This window comes from Salvelinus fontinalis, chromosome 2 (assembly GCF_029448725.1).
Source record: "Salvelinus fontinalis isolate EN_2023a chromosome 2, ASM2944872v1, whole genome shotgun sequence".
Taxonomy (NCBI): Eukaryota; Metazoa; Chordata; class Actinopteri; order Salmoniformes; family Salmonidae; genus Salvelinus; species Salvelinus fontinalis.
In genome coordinates this window covers 8,327,367-8,355,082 of record NC_074666.1, presented here as the reverse complement: position 1 = coordinate 8,355,082, position 27,716 = coordinate 8,327,367, and the positions used below count along the sequence as shown (strand labels likewise).

Sequence of the window (27,716 nt, the reverse complement as noted above, 5' to 3'; positions counted from 1 at the left end):
TTTTCCGTCCAATATATCGTCCCAAGTCCATTCCTCCTTCTTTTCCTGTCCCTTACTCCGTTTACTCCGCTGCTTGGCTCTGGTATGGTGGGTGATTCTGTAATGGCGGTCCTCCTTCTCTTCATCAGAAAAGGAGGAGTATTTATCGAACCAAGGCGCAGTGGAGTTTGAACACATATTTATTAAACGAAAACACGAACTTGAATAAACTAACAAAAATAACAAACGGTGTAGACAGATCTAGACGACGAACTTACATGAAACAAGAAGAACGCACGAATAGAGAAAACAGGCTACACAAAAACAACGATGAACAAAACAAACCGAAAACAGTCCCGTGTGGTGCAACGACATACACAAACACGGAAGACAATCACCCACAACGAACACTGTGACAACGCCTACCTAAATATGACTCTTAATTAGAGGAACGCCAAACACCTGCCTCTAATTAAGAGCCATACCAGGCAACCCAAAACCAACACAGAAACAGAAAACATAGAATGCCCACCCAACCTCACGTCCTGACCAACTAACACACATAACAACTAACATAAATAGGTCAGGAACGTGACATTCATATACATCACAGAAGACTGAAATATAACATAACCGTTTGTCAAAGAAACACCAGATTTTCTGCGTTTATAAAAATAAAAATAAATATGAAATTATGAAAAATATGAATAAGATTTGGCTGCAGGAAAGGGCTATGTCACATCACATAAATATAACCCCCAATAAAACAGTACATCATATAACATCATTACACCTCTGCATATCTACAACACAAAATGTACACAACATAACCAAAAGAATGTCGACAGCTACTCTTCAAACATCTCATTCCAAAATCATGGGCGTTAATATGTAGTTGTTCCAACCTTTGCTGCTATAACAGCCTCCACTCTTCTGGGAAGGCTTTCCACTAGATGTTAGAACATAGACTGCGTGTGCTAGCATGTGAGTACTTGTGTGTCTCTTTAAAGTCTGTGTCGTTCCATAACATGTAGTTTTATCCGTTTTTTAATCTGATTTTACTGCTTGCATGAGTTACTTGATGTAGTTATGGCTCTGTGTAATACTGTGTTTCCCGGAGTCTGTTCTGGACTTCTGACCTCCTGACCTCGTTCTGGACTTCGGAACCATGTAGAGACCCTTGGTTGCATGTCTTGTATGCGTGGGAGTCTAAGCTGTGCGCAAGTCGTTTGAACAGACAGCTCGGTACTTTCTAATCAAATCAAATGTTATTTGTCACATGAGCCGAAAACTTACTTACAAGCCCTAAACCAACAATGCAGTTCAATAAATAGAGTTAAACTAAAGTTAAAAATTAAATAAAAAGTAACATGCAGTCAATCTCACCTTTACTTTAAGCCAGGAGAGATTGACATGCATGTTACTGATGTACCAAAGGAGGCTGCTGAGGGGAGGATGGATCATAATAATGGCTGGAACGGAGTTAATGGAATGGCATCAAACACCTGGAAATCATGTGTTTGATGTATTTGATACCATTCCACTAATTCTGCTCCAGCCATTACCAGGAACCTGTCCTCCCCAATTAAGGTGCCACCAACCTCCTGTGCGGTGTACATTTAAGGGACCAGCCGTGCTGCTCTGTTCTGGGCCAACTGTAATTTGCCTATGTCCCTCTTTGTGGCACTTGACCATATGATTGACTAGTAGTACAGGTGCGACAAAACTAGGGCCTGTATGACTTGTTTTGTTGATAGCAATGTCAAGAAAGCAGAGTAGCACTTCATTACAGACAGACCTCTCCCCAACCTAGCTACCGTTGCATCAATGTGTTTTGACCATGACAGTTTACAATCCAATTTCCACATTATTGATTACAAGATTTAGTTGAGGTTTAGGGTTCAGTGAATGGTTTGTCCCAAATACAATGCTTTTAGTTTTTTAAATATTTAGTACTATCTTATTACTTACCACCCATTCTAAAACTGACTTCAGCTCTTCGTTAAATGTTGCAGTGATTTCACTTGCTGTGGTAGCTGACGCGTATAATGTTGAGTTATCAGCATACATATACACACAGGATTTACTCAGTGCCAGTGGTAGGTCATTAGTAAAGATTGAAAAAAGTAAGGGGCCTAGACAACTGCCCTGAGGAATGCCCGACACTACCTGGATTATGTTGGAGAAGCTTCCATTAAAGAACACCTTCTGTGTTCTGTTAGACAGGTAACTCTCGATCGACAATATAGCAGGGCATGTAAAGCCATAATACGTACATATTTCCAGCAGCAGATTATTATCGATAATGTCAAAAGCTGCACTGAAGTCGAACAAAACAGCTCCCACAAGCTTCTTATTATCAATTTCTTTCACCCAATCATCAGTCACTTGTGTAAGTGCTGAACATGTGTGCCACTCCCGATAATCATGCTGAATTAATTTACTGTGAAATAGCATTGTATCTGGTCAAACTCATTTTTTCCGAAAATGTACTAAGAGTTGGTAGCAGGCTGATTGGGTGGCTGTTTGAGCCAGTAAAGGGTGCTTTGCTCTTCTTGGGTAGCAGAATGAGGGCACTCACTTTCCTGTGAGGGCACACACTATCCTGTAGGCTTTGAAGAGATGATGAATAGGTGTGGCAATATATTACCCTATCATTCTCAGTCATGTTCCATCCAAGCTGTCAGACTCAGGTGGCTTGTCATAGTTGATAGAGAATAGGTTTCATCTCTTCCACACTCACATTACAGAATTAAAAATTACAACGCTTGTGTTTCATAATTTGGTCAGTTATGAATGGATGTGTAGGTTTGTTGGCATGTCATGCCTTACAGTTTCTAATCTTACCAATTAAAAAAGTTGTTGGCAATATCAGTGGGTTTTGTGATGAATAATCCATCGGCTTCAATGAAGGATGGACCTGAGTTCGCCTTTTTGTCCAAAATTGAATTTAAGGTGAGCCAAAGATTTTTACTATCATTCTTTATATCATTTAGTTTTGTTTCATAGTGTGGTTTCTTGTTTTTGCTTAGTTTAGACACATGATTTCTCAATGTACAGTACGTTTGACGTTCAGCAACTTATTTTCTTAATGGGTGCATGCTTATTAGTAACTGGAATAAGCAACGTCATAAATGTGTCAAGTGCAGCGTCTGGTTGCTCCTCATTACACACAATAGAACAGCAAATATTCTTTACAACATAGGAATCACTACAAAACTTATTGTATGACCTCATACACTATATTAGTCCCAGCCTTTGGAACTTTGGTTTTCCTAGACATGGCTACTATATTATGATCTCTACATCTAATGGATTGGGATACTGCTTTAGTGCAGAATTAGTAAAAATGTGATCGTTGATATCATTCCTATGCTGTTTGTAAACACCCTGGTAGGTTGACTGATAACCTGAACCATGTTGCAGCTTGAAGCTTCCTTTTGAGTGGACAGCTTGATTAAAATCAGTCAATATTTAGGTGACCCAGAAAATATACCTCTCTTGAGGTCACATACATTAAGCATTTTACAGACATAAATGTTCTGTTACTAGCAATTATCGATTTCATTAACCTTGTTTTTAGGCTACGTATGTTAATGTTGGCTATTTTTTTGCTTTACTGGAAGGCTTAGAGGTAGATAGGACAGTGATATTTATGTTTGAGTTGATAGTGTAGGGTGAACTGCACACAGTGGCCTTCCTACTAGGGCAAACCACCTCAGTGCTAGTAATGTAACTCAGGTTCATAGTTTATTAGTAGTTAGTGATACTACTAATAAAAAAATAAGTGTACAATGTTTTGTCCCTTTAAATGGCTTTTATTAATTACTTATTAGAGAAAACCCAATCTCTCACACACCTATCCTTCACTACATCAGAATCACTCAACAAACATAACATACGTTGGGTTTTTCGAAACACAGCACAAGTCAACAGAAACTTAGCTTAAAATATACACAATGTTGTCTTGGTAATTACTTTAAAAATGTTGGTCTCTTCCTTTAAAAACGTTTCACTAACATTATATATATAAAAAAAGGTGGTAAAGATAAGAACAAAAACAGAATGTAAGGTGGTGGATTGTAAATCCCAGGCAGCCAGAGGCCTCCCTCTTATATAGCCTTCACAGCGTCGTCTATCTCAGAGATCTGATCTTTTAGCTGGTTCCACTGTTCTGGGTTCAGTGAGATACCTGGGGACAGAGCAGAGACCAGTCAGACAGATGGGTTAGTAAACTGATCTAGTATCAGTGAAATACAGACCAGAGAATAGTTAGACAGAGGCAAGTCCACTGATCTAGGTTCAGTTATAGAATCCGGAGTGTAGCATCACTGGGCTTGATGTCAAACATGAAATCTGGGTAACCAGAGCGTGCGCAGTCTTTTCAGAAATGGCGCAGATATTTGGTGTTCAATTTACGCAACGGTTATAAATAAGGCCCCAGGGGCCCTGCTGTAGGATTCACACCCCAATGACAGGTTTCTTACCTTTCCTGCCAGGCTTCATCTCCCCCTCCTGATCCATCCAGTACTCACGGATGTCGATCAGACATTTACCTTTGAATTCACGAACGCTCACATACCGCATCTTCCCAATCTAAAATAAAAAAGTAACGCAGAGACATAAAACCATATGGACATGCAGCTAATGTTGCATCGTTTCTACTGGGGGTGGAATAACACTGTTCTTCTTCAATGCTTACCTGGAACTTGTTGTCATCCTTGTCCTGGTTGCGACTTCCCTTGGAGGTTCCACCAGGCTTGGAACTCTCTCCCCCTTTCGGTTTCTTAGCTGCTGGTTTCTCTGGTGCTGCCTGCTTTCTCTTCTTGGACTACAACAGGGGTTCATTTCAAAACGTCCCATCAAAATGTATAAACATTTGTTTTGAAAGTGCAAAATTAACTTTCTGATTACAATATGGACATCAGCATCAAAAATACTATATAAAAACACAGCTTCCATATTGAACCTGTCTGAGCATTTTGAAATATGTGTCCTTTTTTACTTTATTGACTGAACTACAAAACAGTCACAAGAGTACTGTGGCTGTCTTTACTCCGTGGCTTTGGATACAACACAGGAGTCTGTCTGTGTGAAAAGGGGGGGGGGGGGGGGGGGTCAGTCACGTTTACCTTGGTCTCAGCTTCACTGTTGGAGTCACTGCCACTGCCACTGCCAGAGCTTGAGGACAGAACTTCCTTTGATTTGGGCATCCTGGAAAAGGAGGGATGCAATAGCTGAGTAAATGCTATCCTTCCATAGGACTTCAAACAATGTTTTCAAATAAATATACATTACAATCTGCATGATTTTGTTCAATCATAGTGTTTTGTCTCCCAATTGGAGCAGGAATCTAAGGCACTGCATCTCAGTGCGAAAACATTTCCATTCTTCAGAAGTTCCAGCTAGGTAGGCTAACGTTAGTTCGGTAAATAATTAGTTTGTGAGCTATTATATAGTAGGCGTATATTAATAATGATATATTTAATATAATTAGACATTCACTCATAATTGACTGTAGCGCATATAAAGCACCCACAAATTAAAACACAATCATCGCGGGATAAACGAGTGACGAATTTCCGGCCAAGGGTGGTCCATTTGAAAATCATTCTTTCCTTTTTTTCTCTTTTTATTTTATTTATTAACAACAAATCAATACAGGAAGTACATGTGGGAACACAAGTATATATAAATAATATACAAAGGACAATTGGGCTAGGGGGTACAATATCACATTACACAAGGACCTTAAGGGACATACATACACTTATTATTCTGACAGGTTTTATGTTAGTAGAGTATTTAATTGTCTTAATATACAGTTCAATTTATTTTTGTACGGTAAGAAAATGTGGTGTTTTGTTTGTAAATTTACATTTGTGAATGACATTTGGCCAAAAGAATAATGAAATGAATTACATAAAAATGTTTCAGCTTATTTTTATCGTATGTAAAGAATCCAAGCAGTACATCTCTCCACAATAGTGTAAAACTTCATAAATGTGTTCAATTATAAATCCACTGATGTCGTGCCACAGTTTTCTTACATGAATACAATGCCAAAAAAGATGCAACACTGTTGCTGGGTGGACATTACAAAAGGAGCAATTTGAGTTTATGTTTTCCTTAAACTTCTTCATATAGTGGTTGGCAGGATAATATTTATGAATAATGTTAAAGGAAACTTCCTTAATTTTGTTAAGTAGGTATGTGTGTGGCAACATCCAAACTTTTTTCCAACAGATATTATCAATAAATCCATTCCAATAAGGCATGACATAAGGTATAGATTCAAACCTCGTTTCAGCAGGATGTTGTATCACTCTGTTGTTGAATGGACCAAAAGAGAAACAAATCTTTCCTACTGATGAGTCAACAGGGTCAATAGAAGGTAGGCTCTGAGGGTCAGGTCTTGACACGTTCCTGAATAATAGACCAACACCTGAGGGAATGGCATCTAAAACAATTTCAAAATCTTTAGGTGTTACAGGGACCTTGTAAAGTGATAAGCATTCCTTATAATTGAGAAAAAGACCCTCTGTGTTCACCAGTTGACTCACCAATAGGATATTATTTCAGAACCATTATTCTAAAAACAAAGAAGTATTTTTATACAATATATCCCGATTATTCCATATATAGTATCTGTGTGGAAAAAAGTTATGCTTATAAATTAAGGACCATGACAAGAAAACCTGCCGATGAACAGCAGAAAGTTTCACTGGAACTTTGTCAATATTATTATTGCAAACCAACATGAAGTTAAGGCCACCAAAAGTAGAGAAGACACGATGAGGAATAAAATTCCACATAGAAGTGGGTCTTGTTAGGAATTGTTTTATCCAATTGATCTTAAAAGTATTATTTAACATAGTAAAGTCCAGAAAGTTCAGCCCACCATTCTCATAAGTGTTCATTACAACAGTTTTCCTGGTGTAATGGGTACGGGTTCTCCACAGAAAGTTGAAAAGCATCTGGTCTATCTCCTTGCTTATTTTACCGTCATGATATAAAATAGAGCGCCATATGTTGGTCTAGAGATACCTTCAGCCTTGGTTATTAGGACTCTTCCTTTTAAAGATAAGTCCCTCTGTAGCCTTTGATTTAGCTTCTTATGTTTTAATAAGAGGGTTAAAATGTAGTAAGCCTCTAGACTTCTGATCCTTTGTAATGGTTATGCCTAAATATGTACGTTCTTATTTTACTGGAATACTATAATATGAAGGTGTCACACAGTCTTTGACAGCCATGAGTTCACATTTATTAATGTTAAGATATAGACCAGACGCTTTGGAACAGGATTGTATCACATTGATCGATATGGGAATTTGGTTAGGGTCTTTCAGAAAAAGTGTAGTATCATCAGCCAGCTGGCTTATAATAATTTCTTTACCAGCTATGGAAATACCTTGTACAGGACTATTATTTAAAGAATTTGTAAGAAGTTGGGTGATTAATAAAAACCGGTACGGAGAGATAGGACAACTTTGCCTAATTCCTCTCTTTAACTCAAATCTAGGTTAGGTGCCATATTTCAATTTGATAGAGCTGTTGCCATTTGTATAGAGAGTCTTAATAGACTTACAGAAAAAAATCCCCAAAGCCAAGTCTCTCAAGGGAGTGGAAGAGGAACTGATGCTCTACTGTGTCAAATGCTTTATAAAAATTTAAAAATAATATGAAGCTATCCTCAGTTATTAGGTCTGAGTAGTCAAGTATGTCTAACTCTAGTCTGATATTCTTAGAAATGTCTGTTCCTCATGGAGCCAGACTGTGTTTCATCAATGATTGCATCCAGGACTTCTTTAATTATTTTTGCAAGTAGTAAGGCTAATATCTTATAGTCATTATTAAGAAGACAAATTGGACGCCAGTTATCGATGAGCAGCACTTCTTTTTAGGCTTAGGTATCAGTGTTATTGACCCCTGACTCGTTGTAGGAGGGAGAACATTGTTTTTAATACTCTCTAAAAAGACTTCAAATAGGAAGGGAGCTACTTGTTCAGAAAATAATTTGTAAAATGCTGATGTAATTCCATCAACACCTGGTGATTTATTGTTCTTTAGATGTTTGATAGATTCCATAATCTCTTCAACTTTGATGGGTTCATCACACTGTTTAGATTCTATGTCACTGATAGAATGAACATTATTCAGTGAGTCAAAAAACATATCTGTGGATTCCTGACAGTACGTAGAGCTATACAATTTTCGGTAAAAACTGCTACAGTATTTAGCGATTAATTTTTGGTCACCTGTAATAACACCATCAATGTTTAAGTTATGGATAGTGTTATTTGTAGAGTGAAATTTCTCAAGTCTAAAGAAATAGGATGAATTCTGTTCTCCCTCCTCAATCCATTTTTCCTAGATCTAATAAAAGCTCCTTCTGCTTTTAATCTATATATATATATTACCCAGTTTATTTTTGTAACTCAATCAGTTCCATCTTCTCCTCCCCCGAGAGGCTGGCTGGGGACCTCTGAGAAAGGGAAGTTATCTTATTGATCACCTTTTCCTCCTCAGCTCTTCTGGTCTTAGCAAGATTACTACCATATTTTCTAAGGTATTTGGACACCTCAAATTTAAAGAGCTCCCAGTTCTTGCAATAAGATTTTTCTTCACAAGCCCTTTCCCAGAAGTGTGAAAGCAGATCTTTAACCTCAAACTTAACTATATCATTATTTAATAACGAGCTATTTAGCTTCCAGTAGGATGCTCTACCAAGGTTAGTATGAGGGGTAAATATTTTGATATCAATGTAAAATGGCCCTATGGTCTGTGAGGGGAGTAGTACAAATATTTCTAGTAACACACTCACCATCAATACATTTGGATATAAGCCAAAAATCTATTCTGGATTGTCTGGAACCTGTTTTGTTACTCCAAGTGAATGATCTGTCGGCCGGAAACCTCTCTCCATATATCAGTAAGATCAAACTTTTCCATAAAAAGTATTAAACCCAAATTCTGATTGGTTGGCCTACCTGGGGGCCATCTATCAGTTAAATTATCTATAGTAATGTTAAAGTCCCCTCCTATCAATAATAACGAATTCGGAAATTTAGATAAACATATACTTCATTGGTTCTCTATAGATTCAAGCAACTCATCATTCTAACGTTTGGTGTTGTACCTGTAGAAGTTTACAGTAATGAGCGTAATGTCATTGTAACTGATCACAAGACAAATAAAGTGACCAAAGGGGTCACATTCCGAGTGTAGAATATTACCAACGGTATTTTTCATTGTAGTGACACCAGCGGAGCGTTCAGATCCATGGGAAAGCCAAATATCGTTGCCCCACTGTGATCTCCAGAAGTTGGCATCAGCCGAAATCTGTTCGAAATTGTTTAGCAAATAAAAATAAGGCCTTGTGCTTCACACTGCTTCATAACCCCCTAACATTAAGAGAAACTATAGACAAAGACAAAACAACAAAGATTATATAAAAGTATAAACTGTAGTAGGATGAGTCAAACGCAGGAGCAGTGAACGTAAGTGATAAGGAACCGAGATCTGCACCATTTAAGTTATCTTAAAGTGAAATCAGCTTATTCCATAAACTCTGAGCTAGATTTTATCAGGCTTTTGAAATTCAACTCGACAGAATATTATGTTCAAGACCAAACCAAGGTTTCTTTGTAGTAAGAGAGACTAAAAACCCTCTTTAGTGTAATCAGGAACTATTCTGAGAAATAAAATTCAAAATAATAATTTAAATAAAAGGGTACCTGCTATTTTAAGTGCATATGAAAACTGATCATATATTTTTTTTTAAATTCAAAATGTTTTACATATACATGTTCCGAAGGCCCTTTTCACTTGGAAATAAGTAGTAATAACTAAAGTGTCCAATTAATTTGAGGGCTGAGTGGGTAGGGTGTGTCTTTTAAGTGTTTGGACTGCAACAACTGTCTTAATAAAACACATTTTCCCACCAAAAATGCTACTTCCTGATGTTCAGCCAATCAGGTTGTAGCAGTCTGGTTGAAGGTCGTCACTAGTTACCGCAGCCAAAAAGTCCTAAACCAGGTATATTTCTACAATTGTTCTTCTTAAAAATGTGATTCTAACCTTAACCACATTGCTAACCTTATGTCTAACCTTAAATAAAAAATCTTTATGTGCAGCATCAGGAAGTAGCATTAGCCACTCTACTAGCATGGTGGTGGAAAGTTGTTTTATTAAGACAGTACGCATATTTGTCGTTTTTTTCATGTCGCTCGCCATTAAAGCTAGTTAAGGCGGAAACCGACGCCCTTGCAGCCTGAATGGAGGATGTTTTATGTACGAGCCGGTCGCCGGGGGGTCATGAGTGTATAGCAGGCTGCGTACATTCCAGTTGGAAGCAGATGGCAAACGACGTATAAGGAATAATAATGCCATCTGCCGGCCAGTTGGGATACCTCATACTGTAGACATCTTGGGTTGATAATATGCAGATATCTATAACATTTCCACTGAACATTTTCCTGCCTAGAAAAATAGCTACAATATAAAACGTTTTACAGACAGTTTATGCGAGGAAAGTCAACTGTATAAAAATATATCACGACAGCTGTCATGTAAACAGGAAGTTTCGGTTCTATTTTAAAAATGCCGACGGATCATTTGTTGGTTCAAAATGGTGGGATCTTTAGGTGTTGGTCAAATTAATTATGCCAGAAACGGCGCTGGAAACGCCTTTATGCGCAAATATTGACACAACAACCATAATTTCAAAGTAAACTTGGAGTCACGTGTTTATATGGTGTGTTCATCCCACTACGACTTGGGAAACTATGCAGTTTATTAGGCTACAGATGAAATAAGTTATGAGCTGACTTGGTGGAAATCCACGGTGATCTTGACGCTACTTTTCCAAAAATATCGAGTGTCCTATTCTGGTGACATGATGATCGATGCTTGACTGCCATTTGACAAATAAAAATATTCTCGCTCTTATCCATAATAATCAGGGGTTCCCAAATGTTTTCACTCGGACACCCTTCCAGCGCGCGTACGCACAAGTACTGTTCATGACAAATTGTTCTCACCCCTCTTGTTGGTGGGGAGAATGTTACAGGTTTATAGCTTAGGTCTTGCAATTCTACAAATTGTCATGTGGTGCGAAGAAAATTTTGCCTAGCTACCGTTTGCCCTCACGCTGGACCCAGAAGTTGTCCACGTGATCATCGAATATGCAAATGAGTCATTGTTCTGGTCACTATTTTCATTCGCAATATATGACTGTTTCGCTCGAATTATTGCACAGCTCGTTGAGTTATTATAGTACACATCTTCTAGATAGGTAGGCCTGAATTAACCAAAAATGCTAAAATGTATCACGATCAAATCAATCAAGCATGCAACAGCAGCGTCCTTGCAGCACGTTACAATGTTGCATATAACGATAGCTTTGCACAGGGGTTCGCTCTAGGTATGAAATCTACATAGCAACATTAGCTACAGTACTTACGTGCAATGTTTCACTGTATGAGCTCGAGTGTAGTGTTCGCGGATGCTGTGTGTGAAGGCGGTAGATACAGGCCTGCAAAATGTCTACCCTAGTGGTTCGAGGTTTACCAGATCTTGATTCCAAATGAACTGGATGAAGTACTTTCACCACAAGGCTGTCCTACTGTTCCGGTGATCTAGAAGTCAGTCGCGCGAGTTTGCTTCAGGTTCGTTGCACCCAGACGTACCGTTTTATATTGAATTGTGGGAAATTATGTTCTCTTTCTGTGCTTCTGGTCACAGTTAGGCTGTGTTCCTAATTTTAAAGCGGCAATCTGCGGTTTAAAGCAACAACAAAGCAACACCGCGTCGCTGTTTAGGTAAATAGCTGAGGGATGTTTCTAGAGAAATGTAACCAGTAACCACTCAAATTCATTGACAGCTATGGATGCAAGGACTTACTTACCATACACATTATACAAATTATAGTATATACCATGTTATGAGGCTATACAGTGTTTGTTTACAATTGCATTGTTTGCAAACATTGGAGTAAAACACGATAATATCTTGGTTTCTGACAGGGTACGACTGTTCATGAGGCATTTATAAGTTAAATTCTTCAAAAAATCTATGGGTTATATTGTAGCGATGATCGATATACAATTCCCACAACTGGGGTAACCCTATTCGTGCGATGCGTAGGGTTTTTGCCTTTCACACCAGTGATCCGGGTTTGCTTCCCTGCCGTTTGCCCGTTTCCTACAATATCATGAATTTAAAAGTCCAAAACGGGAAGTTGCAAATGCATATTGCCCCCTTTAAAAGCCACATTTACAGTCTTTATGCTATTAAATAAAATACATGCATACAGAAAGCATCTGTATTGATAGTAAATTTGACAACAGTTCTGTAGAAAAAAATGCATACATTTTAGCAATCACTAAAATATCAAAATAATAATGTATTATATCAATGCTTGTAAGAGTTGTTTTAGGTTCTGTGAACTAGGCCTAGACACAGTGCACTATCTGATAGGTCTATATCCAATTAATTTCCTTTGCATCAGGTCAACATTAAGGGTTAATTTATCTCTTGGTTCATTATACAGCTGAAGGTTCCATTTTTGGAAGAAAGGATGTTATTGTTGAGAGTAGGTTAAAGGTGACAAGATATTTGTAAACAGAAGCAAACAATTGCTCCACATTGTGATGCCCTGATATGAAAACATCCTATAAAATCTTCCTTGGCACAATGTTAAGGACGGGTCAAAGTACGTTGGTAACCTTAGGGGAAGAGAACATAACATTTGTGTTTTATAATTCCGTTTACAAGTTCCCTTTAAAGTGTCATTCTGAGCCTCTCGGTTCAACCAAGGGTCATATTCACCAGGCACCAAATAGAAAGTAAAATGGAATGAAACAGGGACTACCTGAACTTGTCCACTAAGAAACCATTGTTTTCATTTTCCTTTCCAAAACGTTTTGCAATAGGGTGCACTAATAAATTGGACCCAAGAGTCAGCTGACAACAGGTGCACTCACAGCAGAACTGTCCAGTACTGGCCCACATCTGTTAGGCACACCCAGGATAAGCCACAACATGTTAGTCACCACTGCTGTAGCTATTATGGCCAGGGTTATAAGGACACTCAGGAAATTACCTTCAAATCAGTTCTGAATCTGATGCAGGACTTTGACACATATTAGACATTGTTTGTTAACCCATGAAAGTTAGCACAAAGTACCTTAAAATTAACCTCCAGAAAGGTCAAACTCAATATAGTAAGGTCAACTGATGCTCTGTAATGTTCATTATAGGGACAACAATTATTCCTCAAATGCACCTGCATTTCTCAGAAACACTAGCCAATGTTGCACAATCAATCTAGCTTTATAAATTGTCGTTTGTCACTTCATCAATTGACGTATGTTTCAATCACAGGTGAACTGTTGACAGATGTTCCTGTCCTGTGTTCTAATTCTAATTATGAACTCTGATTATACTTTGAGCAAACCAATACATTTTTATGACTGGTTTATGTAAGTGTGCAAGCTCTCTCCCAATCCAAAAAAAGATCAATCAAATAACATGTTGTGTCCTAAGCCAGCATAGTATTGATTGCAGGTGTGGTGTACACTTAACATAACTGTACACATAGTGTCACCTATCACACACTTTATGGACTGTTGCTTGCTGCTGTGCAAAGTGCACTGGGCCAATGAACTTTCAAATGGAGGCCAAGAGAATATCCCTAATTGATATGTTCTATTATTATAAGGATATAACTGTCTAGTATTTTATGCATCAATACTTCAGATATTTATGAGGATATTTTTATTCCACAAAATAGTATAGTGTTAGTATCTCTGGTCCTTATGAACCTTAACTTGGGTCTTTGGGCACCCATTGTCAGTGAGGGCCAAGGGAATCTCAAAAATGCATTTTTGGATGCATGCTTTTTTTCTAGGCCCACCCCACAAATGACCAATTATATAATATGTATTTCTAAAAATAGAATATACTGTATGTATGTAGCCTAAGCAATAGCTTTAGGATGTGGTGAGTCAGTGGTCTGCTCTATTCACAAACAACAATATTTTGCTATGGTAACCGTTGACTGAAGTTCACTGTACAAATGGAATAACAATAGCACAATCTGATTACATGCAAATAAGGACATATCACTGTGTTCCTTCCAAGGGAATTAGCCTACAATGATAAACAGCTGCCTATCTGATTTCAGTTCAATCTGTAAGGACGTATCTAACATAGGTTTGAAAATGACTGTAAAAACAGCAGGTGATGGGAGGTGGGACTAGCACAGGGGGTATCCACAACTTACATCACCATCATTAAGGCTATATAATGGAGTGAACTTCTAACATTAGCAGAAGACTCACTGACTGACAAGCCATACACAGCTGAACACATTTGCATACTGTCTACTCTGTACCACAAGTACAAACAGAACTCTTGAAGAACACAACAAAGAAACAGAAAGCAAGCTCAAATCAATATGACTGGACAAGGTAATTACGCAACAGCTAATTTGATAGTTTTGTTTAAAATTGCCATTGAATTTAAGATTTTACCACAAATGAGACATTGTCTTATGTTTAATTGCTTGACTAAACTATGACTTTCTCTTCTCTACAGATCTAACTGCCATTCTGGACTGTGCGCATCAGCTGCGTAAAGTTGGAGACGTCCTTGCTAGTGACACCCTGGACTGGAGATCCAAATTATTGGAAATATTGACAAAACATTACAAGAATATAATCAAAGTCAAGTGAGGGAGTTCAACCCACTCAGTGAAGATCACATTCTATCTCAGTCCGCGGTTTTGGTAGCTGTGCAGCAGTCCCGCCTGGTCGTTCAGAGGTGCATTTGTGGCCACCTGAGATGAAATCAAGAGGACAGTCTGCCTGGACCTGCCCCACAATCCAATGGCAAAGTGTCCAGTGCTCACCTCCCCACCATGTCAATGGAGAGTGAAAAGGATCAGTAACATTGTGCAATGGCAAAACCAATGGACCTCTGCTGGTTTGTCGTTGGGACATTTGGTAGCCCGATGGGCAGCCATTCACATGGACGTCAAACGCGAACATGGGAACCAGAGCTGACAGGAACGATCCTACAAGAAAGTACGATGACAAAGGAGGATTATCAGTTGTTGGGGAAATGTTTTGGATTATGGAAACATGACTTTGAAGTGCTCTGATGCCTTATGTGAGGCTTACATTCATTTTGTTTTAATGAATTGTGCCAAGAGCGATTAAACGTTTTCAAAATCTGCAATATTTAGAAATTATCTTTATTTGTTGATCAATAATGTCAGTCAGATAGGCCGTTTCAGCCAAGTGGTGTGTATGATATAGAAATAATAATCAAATTCATTTTCATCAGGGAATTGTGATACAAAAAGGGCAGATAAGAATGACAGGAGAGCTACACAGTGCTATATTCAGGCACTTAAAATATCTATCCTTTATTGTGTAATATTAAAAAAAACCTACAGAAGTCTAGAGAATACCCTTTCATTTATTACGCTGTACATTCATTTATCAAATTCTACATAATCAGTTCCTCCATACCATATAATCATCATCCCCATCCGATCCCTACACCATACTTAGTCTTTACAACCTCCAGATGAGTCAAATGCTCAAGGTAGAAGTTACCCCTAACCACAGATCTAGGATCAGATAACCCTACCGCCTGTCCTAACGTTAACCATTATGGGGATCAAATAGTATCTGACCCCGTGTCAGTGGTTGGGGGCAACCAACAGACAGGCATAGAAGAGGAAAGAAAAAGCCCAAACCATTGATGACGACCAACTAAATCTGAATGAAATGTGAATTATATTAAAGCAATAAAAATGTATCAATGGAAAATAAAATACATATGGCATAAAATCAAAAGCGTTAAGATTATACTGCCAGATAGGGACACTTTAAGCCATATAAAATACAATTAGCCTGATTTAGGAGAAGCTTCCCCTCCTATCCAGTCATATGCCAATATCATTTTTCAATACACTAACTAAAGGACAAAGATATTTGTCCGATTTGAGAGAATTTCTTTCTTGAGACTATACCTCTTCAAAATATGACTTTGCACACATGAACACCCGAAACCAGTTTGCCTGTTAAGAGGAGACATGCAATGTCTGGATATCTGCTATAGGATGATAAGAGTTGCAGAGAATAGTCTGAAACTGATGGCATTCACAAGCTACAACACTTTCGTACATGGAGAGGGACAGGAAGGAAAACCGAACAGGAATAAAGCATGTATTGTTTGATGCCCTGTACAAAATAATTGATGCTTGGAATAAAACGTTCCAAAAATTTCAGTTTTTTTTAAATATTTTTTTTTTTACAAATAGTAAACTCTTCCAGATCCCTTGTTGAATGTGCAAAATGGTTTGGAGATGGTTAACATTTATTAGCAAGATAAAACGACACGATGTCTATAGGTCATGTCTAAGAACTTGTGTAGAATGCACCCTCCTCAAAGTGACTAACGCAAAAGACAAATAATGTTCTGTACGATCATATCAGGTCCTCTGGTAGGTCATAGGTCATCATATCAGGTCAGATGATCATGGTGGTAGGTCTGGGCCATGGTGGTAGGTCTGGGCCATGGTGGTAGGTCTGGGCCATGGTGGCCAAGCAAGGCCTAGCAGTTTTAAAGTCCCTTCTAAATGGAAGAACAGAGACCTGTGTGGGTGCCAGCTACTGACGCAAGTGCTCAAGGTTACACAAGGTCTCACAGTGAACAGAAAGGCCACGTGCCAAATGGCACCCGATTCGCTATGTAGTGCACTACTTTTGACCAGAGCCATATAGGGAATAGGGTGCCATTTGGGAGACAGCCACAGGGTACTGGATGTCAACCAACTGGCCAGGTAGAGGACAGAACAGTGACTCAGAGGTCAGGGGTAACTGCCCTGTCTCAATACAGAGGGAGAGCCGCCCTCTGTGATCTTAATCATCTCTGCCATCTCCATCATCATATCAGAACATGGGAGTTCTGAGCCCCATAGGTCTGTAGTGTTTTTTAAAGTTCCGTCTGTTTGTTTCCGGTAGGGCTTCATTTGGTGAAGGCGGCCACCACGGCCCACAGCAGCTCGTTGGCGCTGGCCTTGGTGCTCTCTGCCTCTGGCTCCAGGTCCAGCAGCAGACGTACCCTCTTCATGGCCAGGTCATACTGTTCGTCCAGCAACGGGGCGAAGGCGTTCTCCAGCACGTCTGAAGAGTGAGCCAGGAAGATCAGGGCCAGCACACGCTTGTCGAAGCGCCCCGGGTCGTTCACCCACTTGTCCAAGACGGACTCCTGGACTTTCTTGACCAGCCGCTGTTTAATGGTGTCGTTGGTCAGCGGGTGTGTGGTCATGTCGAAGAGGAGGAAGTTCTGTTTCTCCGTGGTCAGAACGCCCTTTTCCACAAGATTCTTGGCCAGGCGCTCGCGGACATTCCTCAGCTGGTAGTGCAGCTTCAATGGGTTCCACGTCTCACCTGAACATCAAGTCAAAATCGTAAATGGCCTATATTATATATAAAACAAAGATATTTTGTTTAAAATGGACTGGGAAGGGAAGAGGGAAAGGAGGGGGCACAGTGAGTGCACCTGTCAAATGTATTGAATCAAATCTACATGAGAATGAAGAAAGCCAGTAAAATAAACAGAGAGATTTAAGAGAACGGGAGAAGGACGGGGGGTAATCCATTTCTGCTCACCGCTCAGCAGCTCTATCCAGCTCTGAACTGTCTCTGGGGGCTGGGTCTCTTTGATATGCTTCAGGGCCTCGTCCAGCAACACGTCTCCTGTAGGAGCGTCCGACTTACAGATCACCTGACCAAAAATAAACCCGTTTTAAAAAGGTCACAAACACACATAGGTTTACACCGCTAGTGTTGGCATACACTGCTAGTCCTCCAAACATTGCAACACACGTCAGACAACCTCGTCAGCATTAACACACAGAAGGCCAAGGCCGCGTTGCCCTGCTCAGATGCCTCATGTATCAACCAATGGTTGCGTGCCACGTCATCGACTGTGCCGTCGGGCACCAGACTGCTATAACATATCATGTGATTAGCTGATACTTAAAATACCCATCCAGGCATTGTATGATTTTACATGCATCAGCAACGACTCACAGCTGCCAATCAAAGCTCTGACATTCCATCAATTGGCATGCCCGAATTGACATTTTGGACTCTGACCCCTCCCACTCCAGATCAGAGTTGTTATTGTCTAGGGGTGTGCAGAGTATTCTAACAAAACGAGTATCAATACGGATATGAGGAATTTGCCGGAAACAATGTAATTTTCCGTAATCGGAGAAAGTTGCTAAAAGCCAGAATTTCTCATGTCACTCAAACCATGCCGAATACTGCCTCAACAGGCTGATTCTGCTGTCAGTAAAGACACGGTCGGGTGTTGGCCATGATTGGATTAGAAAAAGCCTCTCGTTTTCCCAGACAGATACGTCTCTCGCACACATGCTACGGCTCCCACTTTCACTCACTCGTTGTCAGACACAACTCTCTCCAAACATTGTGAATCAAAATCCATAGATTTATAGCTAGAAGAAAAGCGGCTAGCTATCTAGTTATATTTTCTGTCGACTTTTCTGAGGCCATATCATGGAAGTTTTTGCCATTGGTTATTACTTTATCCTTCAACTCAATTACATTGGTGAAGATGCTCTCCCGCCCCTTAATTCCCCAGACACACACACAAGGCTCCCTTACACTCACTCACCAGTCCAAACTGTTTGGGCTGGAGAATCACAATCCATAGATAGCTAGAACAACAATGACTATCAATTTAGTTTTAATTTATACCGCCATATGGTTGTTTTTCTCTGTCTACTTGGTGTTGTTTAGTGGGCTTCTTTGTCTGTCCGCATAGGCTATTCCATTGCTTAAGAAGACTTATTTGTCGTTATGCTGTGAGCTATGCCAGTGCATGCTTGCTATTATTATTATTATTTCTCCCAGACATGTTTTTTGAGAAACAGATCATTAGAAGATAAAATTACAAATGTAAATAGTTGGGATAAGTTTTGCTCCTCTCGAAAGTGAAATGTAGCCTAGGCTTCTAGGACGAGCCAACTAAATCGTAAGAAATAAATGTAGGCAGCAGTAGCCAGCCATGCATTATTTATTAACCTATTTTGTTGATAATTAGGACTATGAAAGTAAGTAATGTGCCTTTCAGATGTCGGGATCGTGAACGATGTGTGAATGAGTGAAGGAACATCAGAAGCGCTCTGAGCGACAGCGCGTTACCGCACTTATAGGTTTTCCGATCGCGAGTAAATCCAATTACCAGTATCCTATCAAGTGTGGTAAACGTAAAGGATTACAAATACAAGTATGACGAGTTTCGGACAGCCCTATTATCATCGTCGCTTGAAGACGGAAGTCCGGCTGTTTGGCAGGCGACCAAATTTATCAGTGTGTTTTAATAGAAGGGTTGAAACTTGTGAGTGCTCACCTTTCTGGCCAACAGACTTTTCCTCCTCATGCCACAAGCCTCTAGCTGCAGTCGTCCTCTCAAAGCCAGTTCAATGACCATACACCCTCGAAGACCAGAAGAAATGCAGTCATTCCAGAAGGAAGTGTATCCCTGTTGGAAAAAAATGTAATGAGTCCGTATTGCTTCGTATTGTTAGCGACACTTCCTGGACAAATAAAACATACAGACAAGTGACACGCCACAAAGTGACACGTTTGATAACCTTCAGTTTGTAATGTTGAATAGTACATGACAATATAGCTAGTAATGTGAGTTAACTACCTAAATGTAGGAATAACACATTATTATGTTAGCTAACTAGTGAACGTTAGCTGGTTAGAACGTAAACAAACCAGCTAACTTTAGCAAGCTAACTCAGCTCGCTAGCACAACAGGCTAACGACAATAGCTAGCTGACATACCTCTCGATCTTTCAATCCCAACAGCAACACTTCTTCCATCAACGTCAGTCGAGTTTCTTTGGAGTCTCCCTTCTCGTCCTCTTCCTCTTGGCGTGGCTCGTAGTCCTCATCCTCGGACCCCCTCTCCTTGTCGGCGGCTGCATTACGAGAGGCCTCGGTCCTCCTCTGCACCAGGCCCGAACTTCGCTGTGTTAAGGAAGTCATCTGGATGCACGTCCAAACAACAGATAAATACAAATTATTTCGGTACCTCAAGATGGTGTTAGGGTTTCCGATGCATAAATGAACACGTCTGATCGTAAACTGTGGTGTAGATCAAGTGAATATTCGAATGAATACAGCAGCAAACCTGCAACAAGATTCCTACTTAGATACTTTCAACTTCCTGAACCAATATGGCGACAAGTGATGACGTCCGATGAGGATTGGACCTCTTCTCTCCTCTTTCTCTCGTCTTTCTCTTCTCTTTCTCTCCTCTTTCTCTCCTCTTTCTCTCCTCTTTCTCTCCTCTTTCTCTCCTCTTTCTCTCCTCTTTCTCTCCTCTTTCTCTCTCCTCTTTCTCTCTGCTCTCTCTCTCAATTCAATTCAAGGGGCTTTATTGGCATGGGAAACACATGTTAACATTGCCAAAGCAAGTGAGGTAGATAATATACAAAAGTGAGAGAAAAAAACAACAAAGAAACAGTAAACATTACACATACAGAAGTTTCAAAAGAATAAATACATTACAAATGTCATATTATGTATATATACAGTGTGATAATGAACAAATGGTTAAAGTACAAAAGATATCTCTATATCTACACAATCTTTCTCTCTGTCTAGCTGCCTCCCTCTCTCCCTCTCTCTTTCCTTCCTTCCTTCCTTCTCTCTCTCTCTCTCTCTCTCTCTCTCTCTCTCTCTCTCTCTCTCTCTCTCTCTCTCTCTCTCTCTCTCTCTCTCTCTCTCTCTCTCTCTCTCTCTCTCTCTCTCTCTCTCTCTCTCTCTCTCTCTCTCTCTCTCTCTCTCTCAATTCAATTCAATCCAAGTGGCTTTATTGGCATGGGAAACACATGTTAACATTGCCAAAGCAAGTGAGGTAGATAATATACAAAAGTGAAAAAAAACACACAAAAATAACAGTAAACATTACACATACAGAAGTTTCAAAATAATAAAGACATTACAAATGTCATATTATGTATATATAGTGTTGTAGCAATGAACAAATGGTTAAAGTACAAAAGATATCTCTATCTACACAATCTTTCTCTCTGTCTAGCTGCGACAAGTGATGACGTCCGATGAGGATTGGACCTCTTCTCTCCTCTTTCTCTCGTCTTTCTCTTCTCTTTCTCTCCTCTTTCTCTCCTCTTTCTCTCTCCTCTTTCTCTCTGCTCTCTCTCTCAATTCAATTCAAGGGGCTTTATTGGCATGGGAAACACATGTTAACATTGCCAAAGCAAGTGAGGTAGATAATATACAAAAGTGAGAGAAAAAACAACAAAGAAACAGTAAACATTACACATACAGAAGTTTCAAAAGAATAAATACATTACAAATGTCATATTATGTATATATACAGTGTGATAATGAACAAATGGTTAAAGTACAAAAGATATCTCTATATCTACACAATCTTTCTCTCTGTCTAGCTGCCTCCCTCTCTCCCTCTCTCTTTCCTTCCTTCCTTCCTTCCTTCTCTCTCTCTCTCTCTCCCTCTCTCTCTCTCTCGCTCTCTCTCTCTCTCTCTCTCTCTCTCTCTCTCTCTCTCTCTCTCTCTCTCTCTCTCTCTCTCTCTCTCTCTCTCTCTCAATTCAATTCAATCCAAGTGGCTTTATTGGCATGGGAAACACATGTTAACATTGCCAAAGCAAGTGAGGTAGATAATATACAAAAGTGAAAAAAAACACACAAAAATAACAGTAAACATTACACATACAGAAGTTTCAAAATAATAAAGACATTACAAATGTCATATTATGTATATATAGTGTTGTAGCAATGAACAAATGGTTAAAGTACAAAAGATATCTCTATCTACACAATCTTTCTCTCTGTCTAGCTGCCCCCCCCCCCCCCCCCCTCTCTCCCCTCGCTCTCTCTCAATTTCAATTTAAGGGGCTTTATTGACTTGGGAAACATATGTTTACATTGCCAAAGCAAGTGAAGTAGATAATAAACAAAAGTGAAATAAACAATACAAAATGAACAGTAAACAGTACACTCACAAAAGTTCAAAAATAATAAAGACATTTCAAATGTCATATTATTTCTATATACACTTTTGTAATTATGTGCAAATAGTTAAAGTACAAGGGAAAATAAATAAACATAAATATAGGTTGTATTTACAATGGTGTTTGTTCTTCTCTGGTTGACCTTTTCTTGCGGCAACACAAATCTTGCTGCTGTGATTGCACACTGTGGTATATCACCCAATAGATATGGGAGTTTATCAACAATGGATTTGTTTTTGAATTCTTTGTGGATCTGTGTAATATGAGGGAAATATGTGTCTCTAACATGATCATGCATTTTGGCAGGAGGTTAGGAAGTGCAGCTCAGTTTCCACCTCATTTTGTGTGCAGTGTACACATAGCCTGTCTTCTCTTGAGAGCCAGGTCTGCCTTTGGCACCCTTTCTCAATAGCAAGGTTATGCTCACTGAGTCTGTACATAGTAAAATATTTCCTTAATTTTGCGTCAAATTGTGTTGCTGTCCTGGGGGGGTCTGTTTTTATTTGTGCACAGAGCCCCAGGACCAGCCTGCTTAGGGGGCTCTTCTCCAGGTTAATTTCTCTGTAGGTGATGGCTTTGTTATGGAAGGTTTGGGAATCGCTTCTTTTTAGGTGGTTGTAGAATTTAACGGCTCTTTTCTGGATTTTGATCATTAGTGGGTATCGGCCTAATTCTGCTCTGCATGCATTATTTGGTGTTTTACATTGTACACAGAGGATATTTGTGCAGAATTCTGCATGCAGAGTCTCAATTTGGTGTTTGTGCCATACTTTGAATTCTTGGTTATTGACCAGACCCCAGACCTCACAACCATAAAGGGCATGTCACGTTCTGACCTTAGTTCCTTTTTTATGTCTTTATTTTGGTTCGGTCAGGACGTGAGTTGGGGTGTGTATTCTATGTTCTATATTCTATGTTTTGTTCTATGTGTTGTATTTCTGTGTTTGGCCTAGTATGGTTCCCAATCAGAGGCAGCTGTCAATCGTTGTCTCTGATTGAGAACCATACTTAGGTATCCTGTTCCTACCTGTGTTTGTGGGTAGTTGTTTCCTGTTTTGTTTTCACCATTCAGGACTGATTTGAGTTGTTTTTTCTTTTTTTCTTATTTTTTTCTTTTCTTTTTGTCATTCACGTTGTTATTTTTTTATTTTTTTTATTTTATGTTATATTAAAATAACATGGACACTTACCACGCTGCATTTTGGTCCGATCCTTCATATTCCTCATCTGAAGAAGAAAATCGTGACAGGGCAATGGGTTCTATAACCGATTCAAGTATTTTTTGCCAGATCCTAATTGGTATGTTGAATTTTATGTTCCTTGTCTCTCAGATCGTTCACAGCTTTGTGGAACCTACCTGTGGCGCTGATGTTTAGGCTGAGGTATGTATCATTTTTTTGTATGATCTAGGGCAACGGTGTCTAGATGGAATTTGTATTCGTGGTCCTGGCAATTGGATCTTTTTTGGAACACCATAATTTTTGTCTTACTGAGATTTACTGTCAGGGACCAGGTCTGACAGAATATGTGCAGAAGATCTAGGTGCTGCTGTAGGCCCTCCTTGATTGGGGAAAGAAGCACCAGACCATCAGCAAACAGTAGACATTTGACTTCAGATTCTAATAGGGTGAGGCCGGGTGCTGCAGACCATTCTAGTGCCCTCGCCAATGTGTTAATATATGTTGAAGATGGTGGGGCTTAAGCTGCATCTGTCTCACTCATTTGCCAATTTTAACCCCACACATGTTTGTGTACAAGCATTTTATAATGTTGTATGTTTTTCCCCCAACACCACTTTCCATCAATTTGTACAGCAGACCCTCATGCCAAATTGAGCCAAAGGCTTTTTTGAAATCAACAACGTATTTAGGGGCGGCAGGTAGCCTAGTGGTTAGAGCGTTGGACTAGTAACCGAAAGGTAGCAAAATCAAGTCCCCGAGCTGACAAGGTGAAAATCTGTCGTTCTGCCCCTAAACAAGGCAGTTAACCCACTGTTCCTAGGCCGTCATTGAAAATAAGAATTTGTTCTTAACTTGCTTGCCTAGTAAAATAAAGGTACAAAAAAAAAACTTTGCCTCTGTTTTGGTTTGTTAATTAGGGTGTGCAGGGTGAATACGTGGTCTGTCGTACGATAATTTGGTAAAAAGCCAATTTGACATTTGCTCAGTATATTGTTTTCACTGAGAATGTACAAATCTGCTGTTAATGATACTGCAGAAGATTTTCCCAAAGTTACTGTTGCTGCATATCCCACGGTAGTTATTGGGGTCAAGTTTGTCTCCACTTTTGTGGATTAGGGTGATCAGTCCTTGGTTCCAAATATTGGGGAAGATACCAGAGCTGAGGATGATGTTAAAGAGTTTAAGTATAGCCAATTGGAATTTGGTCTGTATATTTCATTTCATTTTGGATACCATCAACCCCACAGGCCTTTTTGGGTTGGAGGGTTTGTATTTTGTCCTGTAGTTCATTCAATGTAATTTGATAATGCAGTGGGTTCTGGTAGTCTTAAATTGTTGATTCTAAGATTTGTATTTGATCATGTATATGTTTTTGCTGTTCTTTGTTATAGGGCCAAAAAGATTGGAGAAGTGGTTAACCCATACATCTCCATTTTGGATAGATAACTCTTCATATTGTTTGTGTAGAGTTTTAACATTTTCCCAGAAGTGGTTAGATTCTATGGATTCTTCAATTACATTGAGCTAATTTCTGACGTGCTGCTCCTTCTTTTTCCCTAGTGTATTTCTGTATTGTTTTAATGATTCACCATAGTGAAGGCGTAGGCTCAGGTTTTCTGGGTCTCTATGTTTTTGGTTGGATAGGTTTCTCAATTTCTTTCATTCTTTGCATTCTTCATCAAACCATTTGTCATTGTTGTTAATTTTCTTAGGTTATCTGCTTAACAGTTTTAGATTCGATAGAGAAGATGAGAGGTCAAATTTAATGTTTAGGCTTTCTACTGCCAAGTTTACACCTTCACTATTACAGTGAAATGTTTTGTCCCGGAAGTTATCTAAAACGGATAGTTTTTGTTGTTGCCTAATTGTTTTTTGGTAGGTTTCTACACTACTTTCCTTCCGTCTATAGCATTTCTTAATATTATGCAATTTCTTTGGCTTTGATGCCTCATGGTTGAGTATTGCTCTGTTCAAGTACAGAAGGGCGGCAGGTAGCCTAGTGGTTAGCGCGTTCGACTAGTAAACAAAAGGTTGCAAGATTGAATCCCCGAGCTGACATGTTGTTCTGTTCTGCCCCTGAACAAGGTTCTGTCTCCTAGAGAACTCTGTTCCTAGGCTGTCATTGAAAATAAGAGTTTGTTCTTAACTGACTTGCCTAGTTAAATAAAGGTTTTAAAAAAGTAGGCTGTGATCTGATAAGGGTGTCAGTGGGTTGACTGTGAATGCTCTGAGCGATACTGGGTTGAGCTCAATGAATTAGTAATCTACAGTACTACTGCCAAGGGACGAGCTGTAGGTGTACGTACCATAGGAGTTTCCTCAAAGCCTACCATTGACTATGTACAGACCCAGCGTGAAACAGAGCTGTAGGAGTTGTGACTCGTTTTTGGTGGTGGTTTTGTCATAGTTGTGTCTAAGGGGGCATATTTGGGAGGGAATACTGTCAGCTCCAGGTATACTGTCAGCTCCAGGTAGGTGTTTGTCCCCCTGTGTGCTGAGAGTGTCAGGTTCTGGAATTTAGGTCGCCACATGTCCCTGGGCCTGGAAATTATTGATCTCCCCCTCTAGGATGGAGAAGCTGTCATCGTTAAAGTATGGAGATTCTATTGGGGGGGATATACAGTTGAAGTCGGAAGTATACATACACTTAGGTTGGAGTCATTAAAACCTGTTTTTAAACCACTCCACAAATTTCTTGTTAAACTATAGTTTTGGCAAATCTACTTTGTGCATGACACAAGTAATGTTTCCAACAATTGTTTACAGACAGATTATTTAACTTATGTATCACACTGTATCACAATTCCAGTGGGTCAGACGTTTACCTACACTAAGTTGACTGTGCCTTAAACAGCTTAGAAAATTCCAGAAAATGATGTCATGGCTTTAGAAGCTTCTGATAGGCTAATTGACCTCATTTGAGTCAATTGGAGGTGTACCTGTGGATGTATTTCAAGGCCTACTTTCAAACTCAGTGCCTCTTTGCTTGACATCATGGGAAAATCAAAAGAAATCAGCCAAAACCTCAGAAAAAAAATTGTAGACCTCCACAAGTCTGGTTCATCCTTGGGAGCAATTTCCAAACGCCTGAAGGTATCACGTTCATCTGTACAAACAATAGTACGCAAGTATAAACACCATGGGACCATGCAGCTGTCATACCGCTCAGGAAGGAGACGTGTTCTGTCTCCTAGAGATGAACGTACTTTGGTGCGAAAAGTGCAAATCAATCCCAGAACAGCAAAGGACCTTGTGAAGATGTTGGAGGAAACAGGTACAAAAGTATCTATTTCCACAGTAAAATGAATCCTATATCGACATAACCTGAAAGGTCGCTCAGCAAGTGAACCAGAGACAATCTGGGAGAAGATGGAGGAGAGTGAACGGAGAGAGTCAGAGACCGTCAGTGAGTTGATGGAGAAATTGGAGAAGAGAGAAATGAGAGTTGTTGGGTTGGTGTATGATGCACGACATTCACCCTTAGGAGCGTGTCATCAGTTTGATGCCACCTGAGTCAGCTCTCCGTACTCATCCTGAGGAGCGTGCTAGCAGTCTGGTTAAAACTGTGCCGGCTCCACGCACCAGGTCTCCAGTACGCCTCCACAGCCCAGTATGTCCTGTGCCAGCTCTCCGCACTCGCCTTGATGAGCGTGTCATCTGTCCGGTACCATGTGTGCCAACTCTACGCACCAAGTCTCCAGTACGCCTTCACAGCCCAGTACGTCCTGTGCCAGCTCCTCGCACTCGCCGTGCAAAGTGTGTCATCGTCAGTCAGCCCAACCACTCACTAGATCCATATGTTCACTTGGCTGCGCATGCCTCTCTCTAATATCAATATGCCTCGTCCATTATGCATTTCGTCAGTAGATGATGCCTGGCTATTCTTTAAAAGTGCCTTCCTCACCATCTTAAATAAGCATGCCCCATTCAAAAAATGTAGAACTAGGAATAGATATAGTCCTTGATTCACTCCAGACCTGTCTGCCCTTGACCGGCACAAAACATCCTGTGGCGTTCTGCATTAGCATCGAATAGCCCCCGTGATATGCAACTTTTCAGGGAAGTTGGGAACAAATATACACAGGCAGTTAGGAAAGCTAAGGCTAGCTTTTTCAAACAGAAATTTGCATCCTGTAGTACTAACTCAAAAAAGTTCTGGGACACTGTAAAGTCCATGGAGAATGAGAGCACCTCCTCCCACTGCTCTGAGGCTAGGAAACACTCTCACCACTGATAAATCCACTATAATTGAGAATTTCAAAAAGCATTTCTCTACGGCTGGCCATGCTTTCCACCTGGCTACCCCTACCCCGGTCAACTGCCCGGCACCCTCCACAGCAACCCGCCAAAGCCCCCACCATTTCTCCTTCACCCAAATCCAGATAGCTGATGTTCTGAAAGAGCGGCAAAATCTGGACCCCTACAAATCAGCCGGG

The 27,716-nt window shown here is 39.9% G+C and overlaps 2 protein-coding genes and 1 long non-coding RNA gene across 6 annotated transcripts; 1 reads left to right on the top strand and 2 right to left on the bottom strand.

Moving 5' to 3' along the window:
• Positions 1-3,776: 3,776 nt before the first annotated feature.
• On the bottom strand, positions 3,777-11,553 carry LOC129811245 (activated RNA polymerase II transcriptional coactivator p15-like). 2 transcript variants are annotated; one of them, XM_055862401.1, is made up of 5 exons: positions 11,444-11,553; positions 5,112-5,193; positions 4,682-4,810; positions 4,467-4,575; positions 3,777-4,171 (listed from the first exon to the last, which is right to left on the bottom strand). In XM_055862401.1, the coding sequence occupies exons 2-5, from the start codon at positions 5,190-5,192 to the stop codon at positions 4,092-4,094; spliced, it is 399 nt and encodes a 132-aa protein (XP_055718376.1). In that variant the 5' UTR covers position 5,193; positions 11,444-11,553; the 3' UTR covers positions 3,777-4,091. The 2 variants fall into 2 exon arrangements, with proteins under 2 accessions (XP_055718376.1, XP_055718386.1); XM_055862411.1 differs by lacking the exon at positions 11,444-11,553 and adding an exon at positions 6,280-6,369.
• Positions 9,948-15,222, top strand: LOC129811256 (uncharacterized). Of its 2 annotated transcripts, none has more exons than XR_008752862.1 (2): positions 9,948-10,017; positions 14,581-15,222. It is a non-coding gene; the product is annotated as an uncharacterized LOC129811256 (long non-coding RNA). The 2 variants fall into 2 exon arrangements; XR_008752861.1 differs by lacking the exon at positions 9,948-10,017 and adding an exon at positions 11,808-14,453.
• Positions 13,742-20,456, bottom strand: LOC129811228 (Golgi phosphoprotein 3-like). 2 transcript variants are annotated; one of them, XM_055862396.1, is made up of 4 exons: positions 19,881-20,456; positions 19,438-19,569; positions 17,670-17,784; positions 13,742-15,058 (listed from the first exon to the last, which is right to left on the bottom strand). In XM_055862396.1, the coding sequence occupies exons 1-4, from the start codon at positions 20,082-20,084 to the stop codon at positions 14,733-14,735; spliced, it is 777 nt and encodes a 258-aa protein (XP_055718371.1). In that variant the 5' UTR covers positions 20,085-20,456; the 3' UTR covers positions 13,742-14,732. The 2 variants fall into 2 exon arrangements, with proteins under 2 accessions (XP_055718371.1, XP_055718365.1); XM_055862390.1 differs by lacking the exon at positions 13,742-15,058 and adding an exon at positions 15,384-17,447 and having other exon boundaries at positions 19,881-20,434.
• Between the last annotated feature and the right edge of the window lie 7,260 nt (positions 20,457-27,716).